The 6,930-nt window shown below is 41.8% G+C and overlaps 1 protein-coding gene across 1 annotated transcript in view; it reads left to right on the top strand.

Annotated features, from left to right (window-relative positions):
• The first annotated feature begins 1,062 nt into the window (after nt 1-1,062).
• YTHDC2 (YTH N6-methyladenosine RNA binding protein C2) overlaps nt 1,063-6,930 on the top strand; it is a 30,636-nt gene continuing 24,768 nt past the window's right edge. Inside the window, exons 1-5 of the mRNA XM_059492467.1 lie at nt 1,063-1,237; nt 1,947-2,037; nt 2,426-2,619; nt 4,237-4,436; nt 5,029-5,195. Of these exons, the coding sequence (XP_059348450.1) occupies nt 1,063-1,237; nt 1,947-2,037; nt 2,426-2,619; nt 4,237-4,436; nt 5,029-5,195 (827 nt within the window). The remainder of the gene's footprint in view (nt 1,238-1,946; nt 2,038-2,425; nt 2,620-4,236; nt 4,437-5,028; nt 5,196-6,930) is intronic.

Below are 6,930 nucleotides of genomic sequence, written 5' to 3'. Positions count from 1 at the left end.
ATCTCTGCGTGCTGCTGTATTTACAGGATTGCAAACAGAGAGCAGAATTGAGTCTGAGGAATCATTTTTCGGAATCACAGGGATTTTTGTCTGTTGGAAGGCAAGATGATGCTGTTAAGAGGCAGAAACTGTTAAGAGATCTGTGTTCATAATTAAAGATTTCTGATGTGACTCTTTCAAATTAGTTATGAGTTCTCATTTTTTACTGTTGATACCAACGATGATGAGAGGAATGCTCATTTTATTCAGCTGAAGTGTTTAATTTTCCATAATAACTTGATGTGCTCTAAGGTGGCAGTACTGAATGTCACAGGAACAACAATAAGGAACTAGCATTATGTACTTTGGTTGAAGATAAATAGGCAGATACCTGAACGGAAAAAAATTGAAAACCTTAGAACAGATCAATTGTTCTGCTCCACTGTGACCTCTCAATGCAGAATTATGCTGAAATGAGCCTTGTAAACGCTTTGGTAGAAGTGGTTTAAGAGCTATTTTTCAGCCAGCTACATCAGACAGTGAGTGCTTATTTTCCATTTATTTAATTCCCCACTTCAGTTCACAATTGAGGAGTAGTTTGTTCTTCTTCTAAGTACTCTCCTTCTGACCTAATGATGTTTCCAAAGCAGCAGCTTTCAACACCGAGTCCTGTGTCACGCCTAAGAGGTTTGGGTTTAGTTTCTACCTCGTGTCCATAGCGTGCAGTCAAAGGACAGCAGGAAAAGGCGATCCAAAATCAAGGGCAAGTAACACTTTACAGAGTGAGGAGGCTGAGGGCCGAGATGACCCTCGCCACGCCTACGTTTAATACCATGCAATTAAATCACGTATTTTATGACTAGACAGGGTACCAGTGCCCCTTTTTGGTCACAGCCGTACACGTACCTCGGTGCTTAGGGACGCTTCCCCCCTAACGGCGGGAAAAGAGCCAAATTCCTTCCGTTCGGGCCGATTCCGGCCGCGGGAGCCCCGCCCCACCGCCGGCGTCGCCCCCCGGGCCGAGGAGCTGCGTCCCCTGATCCGTGTCGGTGTCGGGGACCTGTGGGGCCGTGACACGGGGCCATGTCGCGACACAGGCGGGTCCCGCGGCGGCAGCCCGGCGGGGCCACGGGGGGCTCGGTTGCCGCCGCCGCGGTGCGCGCCCGGGCCGAGGCCCTCAGGGAGGTCGGCGTGGACGAGGAGGTGGAAATGGCGGTGCAGCTCGCCCTGGAGCGGTTCCGGAGCGGGGACGAAGCGGGTGCGCAGCACAGCGGGGCCCGGGGGCAGCCTGCGGGTGTAGTGAGGGCGAGGATGCTGCCCTTCTGCCTGGCCCTAGTGAGGCGCAGCTGGGCTGCTGTGTCCAGCTCTAAGCGTCTCAGCACAGAGACAGGGAGCTACTGGAGGGGGTCCAGCAGAGACCGATGAGATGAGATGAGATGAGATGAGATGAGATGAGATGAGATGAGATGAGATGAGATGAGATGAGATGAGATGAGATGAGATGAGATGAGATGAGATGAGATGGCTGGATCATCTGTTATCAGGAGAGGTGTGGGAGATGATGCTGTTTAGCCTCGAGGAGACTGAGAGGGTATTTCATTAATGTATATAAATGTCTTCAAGATGAGTCCCAGGAAGGCAGTGCAGACTTTTTGACAAGGAGCAATGGCCATAAAACAAGAAGTTCCACCTCAACATGAGGGAGCACTTCTTTCCATTGAGGGTGACAGAGCACTGGGAATGCTGCCTGGGGAAAGTGTTGAGTTTCCCCCTCTGGAGACATCCCAAACCCCGGATGTGTTCCTCTGTCATCTGCTCCAGGTGACTCTGCCTTGGCAGGGGGGTTGCACTGCATGGTCTCCCTTCCAATCCTAAAAATTCTGTGGGTCTGTAACATGGAGATAATACATCAAGATTACTGCCTGTTGCATTATTAATGTTTTTTTCATTATTATTTATCATTCTAGAGATGGAATTTCCTTCTAGTTTCACTAGTAGTGAAAGAGCATTTGTTCATCGTCTCTGTCAGTCTCTTGGACTGGTATCTAAAAGCAAAGGGTGAGTTGGGGTACATTTTTGGTTTTTAGCTGCAGACCAATGGAATTTCATGACTAATGATAACTTGATTGATGTTTTCAACGTACCCTACCATGTTACAAGGAATAGTATTAGAGAAAAAAGTGTAAAAGTAGACACAGAAATAAGTATCTTTGTTCATTGCCGTATGCGTGGTTGGAAAAACTTGTGACATGCATTTTGGTATAGCTTGCTTTTCCACTTCCACTTAATCCACTTAGTGGATTTAATGAGTCCATTAAAAAAGTTTCACTGTGAAGTCTGGTTTTTTTCAAAGATTTTGCATAGATTCTCATACCTTGACAGATAAAAGTTAACCCAGAGTAGGTTCCTTATTCCTAAAATAGATTTTCTTTCCGCCCCCTCACAGAAAAGGAGCCAATCGATACCTGACTGTGAGGAAGAAGGATGTATCAGATGCACATGCAGTCATGACTTGTGACTTGGCTCTCCGTACGAAGCACACCGTTCGGAGTCTCATTCAGAGCTTTCCTGTCACAAACAAGGAGCGCACGGAACTCCTGCCAAGGACAGAGAGAGGACATGCCTGTGCTGTTGAATCTGGTATGTTCTGTGTGTCTTCTGATTTGGACTTGCCCATCAATGCCACTTGAAAAAACCACCTGCAACCCAGTGACAAAACAAACCTTTCTGTTCTGTCCCCTCTTGTGTCCTCTCAGACACCATTAAACAAACACGTTTGTTTCCTTTTAAGGTCTTTTATAACTGGTATTGTGAGGAACTTGGGAAGTCATATCGTGCACATTGTGATGTCTACCTTGTGCTGTGTTAATTTAGAAACTTTTGAGCCAGTTCCAGCCAAATCTTTTTGGAAGTACATTTGTGAAATGTGGTTTCATAGAAGTACTCTGAGGTGGGATTGAAGAGTCAGTGTTACCACAATGCCATAAGAACACCCTTATGAGAAAATTAGGTTGTCTGTTCTGCTTATAGAAATGAATGTCCTTGATAAATCAAGAAGTTTTTTCATCTCCACAAAATCGATTTGGTCTTAAGAGACTATTTTCTAGACTTCTTGATTTCTTGAATACAGAAGGGTTTGCTGAAAGACAAACTTCTGATAAAATTGGTTTGTTTTTTTAATTAAAAAAAGGAGTATTCTCTTTTTTTAAAAAAAAGAGTACCTTTTTTTTAAAGCAAGGCTTTCATCTAGATTCTTGCTTTAGAGTTAAACACTGCGTTTCTGTGTGCATAGATGGTTGTAGTGAACTGAAAATACTTGTACCAATATGCCTTGTTTAATTGCGTATTTCTGATACATGGTATCTTTTAGTGCTTCCTTTGCTGTTTTTTTCAATTGTTTCAGTTGGTTAATAGGATTGTTCAATGAACAGAACAAAGCTATAATAGAAGTACTGAAATGCAATGTCTTAACAATGTAAGGAATAAGTTAATGAACAGTCTAATAACTGTCTTTTCTGCTTCTCAAGAATTTATTTTTAGTTCTCCTGATCTCTAAGTCTGTGTTTGTCTTGGTACAGCAGAGCTTGAAATTTAGTATATGAATGTATTAATCACAGTTATCATGTGTATAATTAGTCTACAGAAAACTTTTCATTCTTCTGGAAAATAATTATCAAGGAACTACAGAGTAGCACTTGCAATGATGGATTTGAAGCAGCTCCTCAGAAGCACGTTTCTGGGCTACTTACGCACTGCTTTCTAGCACATCACACTGCTGTGTGGGGTCCAGGACTCTTGATGCAGCATGCTTGCATTAGTATGATTTCAGGCAAATTCGTGCAATAGCTTAAAGGTTTAACTCTGTAAGTGTGTATTTCTGGGGAGAACTGCAGGTGTGAAATGTGGGCGCAGTTACAAAGGCCACCAAAATACACTTGGCCGCTTTTCTCTGGTTTAGTTTTTCTTTCTCCTTTTGCTCTTTGTAGGATTTTTTGACTTGGAGCAATGCTCTGGAAGAGTCTGGTTTTGTTCAAAATACCTGTGAAAGTAATAACTGTTTTGAAAAATATCTATTTCAAGCACCTCAGGAGGACATGTTGTTATAAATATGACTTCTAAATTGTGATGGGTTTGTCACTTTACCCACAGGGATGCATAAAAAGTCAGCAACATTAATTTTTACATACAATTTTTGAGCTGTGTTTTAGTGACCTTCCTCTGGATCTATATAAATAAACTTTTAACTTCTCTTTACAGAAAACAAAGAAGTAAACAAGACAAGTGGTCGACTTAATGATGGTATCCCCCAGGTCCCAGTGAAAAGAGGGGAATCAGAGTTTGATTCCTTCAGGCAGTCATTACCAGTTCTTGAAAAACAGGAAGAAATTGTCCAAATAATAAAGGACAATAAAATTGTTTTGATTATAGGAGAGACTGGGTCAGGAAAAACTACGCAAGTATGTTTCTTCAATGAAATAAAAAACATAACAGTGTTTATACTAAACTAATGCCAGTCGTGTAACATTTGTGATATGGGATATTTTTATGCTATTTTAAGGCTTTTCTTTTCCTGTATGATTAAAAATCTTGTGTTCCAATTAATTTTCTTGCTTTTGAAACACTAAGCCAGTAGACAGATACTAAAAGCATAAATTTTTCCTCACAATTTTCTTGTAGATACAATTTTTTCATTAAAATAATGCAAAATATTGAAGGGAAAGTAACTGTGATGTTTGTATACCCCTTTTTCTTCTAAGGCTCTTTATGTTCTTAGTACCCACAGTAATATATTTTTTGTGTTAAAATGAGAGTTTATCTGTAGGGGGCTTTTTTTTTAGATTTATCTGAAGCAGGAGAGAGACACTGCAAGTTTTTTCTTAAAAAAAAACAAACTAAATAAGTTATACTTAGAAATTTCTTTTCCACTGATTCACGTATGCTTGCAGTGATAATCCTAATGAAAAGTCTTTTGCAATGTGTTAAATTGTTTCCCTGTACTAACAAAGCTGTGGCTTTCTGAAAGAATAAATTTGAACCACTTCTCTACAGATCCCTCAATTTATCCTTGATGACTGCTACAAGAATGGAACTCCCTGTCGTGTGTTTTGTACTCAGCCAAGACGTTTAGCAGCTGTTGCTGTGGCTGAACGAGTGGCAGCAGAAAGAAGAGAGAAGATTGGCCAGACAATTGGTTACCAGATCCGGTTAGAAAGCAGGTACTAATGCTATTTCTAAGTGTCAGTTGATCTTGTGTTGGTATTGTGAATCTTGTGTACATTTAAACTGCAGTATGTTTGGGATGCAGCCCCACAAATTATAGGTGGGATATGTTATTGCAGGTAAGGGATACTCTTGAGAGTACTAAGAGTAAATAATTACACTCTTAAGAGTGAAAATTATGGCTTTCTTCCTGTGTTTTGCAGTTTCATGTAGTAGGTTGTCTTATAGAACTGAGTTTCAAGTGCTTTCTATTGATTTCTTCTGCCGAGTGTATGCATGTAAAATCCTTGTCTGATTTTCAGATCAAGTCCACACTTTCTATTTTTTTTTCCCCTGTCTACTTTTAACATGTGTGGATCCAAAAGTTCTGCAAGCTTTGAAGGTAGGTGTGAAGACCAGCATGCTGTAACAAATGTTTATGTAGTCTGAGTTGATAGGAGTCATAAAAGGGAAGACAACAAATTTGGAAAGGGACTGATGAAGCTGAGCATTATTTATCTGTCTAGTTTGGACTAAATTTACTCTGCTTCAGCTTTTGTGTTTAAAACATGAAGTGATGTAAAAACGGAGATTTCAGTATCACTTGATGAATTAGTCTGTAAAGCAGAGCATGAATGGATTGTGTGGGGTCTTTACATCTTTGTGCTGCATAGGCAGTGTCATTTCAAGGAAGGGCCAGCAGTTGGGAGATGAGTGACCAGAAGATGGCAAAAGGTTGTGTTGCTCGAGTGAACAAAGATAACACATAGCTGTGAAAATTAATGTACTTGAACAACAAAGCCAAAATAAGAATTCAAATGTGTGTGTGAAAGCTCAGAAGGCTATTAAGAGATTAGACAAGCTGGTGAAGATGTATCACAAATAAGCTGGATGATTAATATATGGAAGTACTATGCTGGCAGAGGAAGAGCAAAGTCAGATCAAAATGGAAGAATTACTGGAAACAGTGCAGAAAATCCACCTAGAAAGGAACCAATACATTTAATCCAGAGAAAACTAAAAGGGGGAGATAACAATATTTTGAGTTGTGGACAAAAAAAAATCTGGAGTGGAGATGTTTAGAGGTGTTTATAGTAACACAGCACAGAAGTATAATTTTTAAAGTTTTCTTAACTGCCTTCCAGAGAAGAGCTGTAGAGTATAGTACAAGGGAACTTTTCAGCTCCTTTTGGGTGGCCAGAGGAAGTAGTGACAATTGCAGTTTTTATTGGTGCAGCTAACTCTGCCCCAGATACAGAATTGTAACATTTCAGTGTTTTGACCTCCTGAAAAACCAGAGTATCAGCAGATTACTTTGTGATTTAGTCAGCTGTAATGTATTGTGTAATGTAAGGCTTTGGGAGCTGTGGGGTGGCATCTGTGAGAAGGTGCCAGAAGCCTCTCCCGTGTCTGACAGAGCCAGTGCCAGCCGAGACAGACCTGCCTCTGGCTGAGGCTGAGCCCATCTGTGATGGTGGTAGTGTCTCTGGACAGTGGGGAATGGGGGAGGAAAACCTGCGCAACAGAGGCAGCAGCTGAAGAAGAGCAGTGAGAGAATGTGAGAGAAGCCGCTCTGCAGACAGATCAGTGCAGGAGGGGAGGAGGTTCTCCAGGGCCAGGTGCAGCCCATGGTGAGGCAGCTGTGTCCCTGCAGCCCATGGAGGTCCATGGTGCAGCAGGGATCCCCCTGTGCAGGACTCTATGTTTGGGCAGGTGCATGCTTGAAGGAGGCTGTGATCCTCTGGGAGGTCT

The sequence above is a fragment of the Ammospiza nelsoni genome, chromosome Z (genome assembly GCF_027579445.1).
Source record: "Ammospiza nelsoni isolate bAmmNel1 chromosome Z, bAmmNel1.pri, whole genome shotgun sequence".
In the NCBI taxonomy this organism is placed as follows: domain Eukaryota; kingdom Metazoa; phylum Chordata; class Aves; order Passeriformes; family Passerellidae; genus Ammospiza; species Ammospiza nelsoni.
The sequence above is the reverse complement of the archived record's forward strand: the minus strand, read 5'-3'. Positions and strand labels throughout refer to the sequence as shown.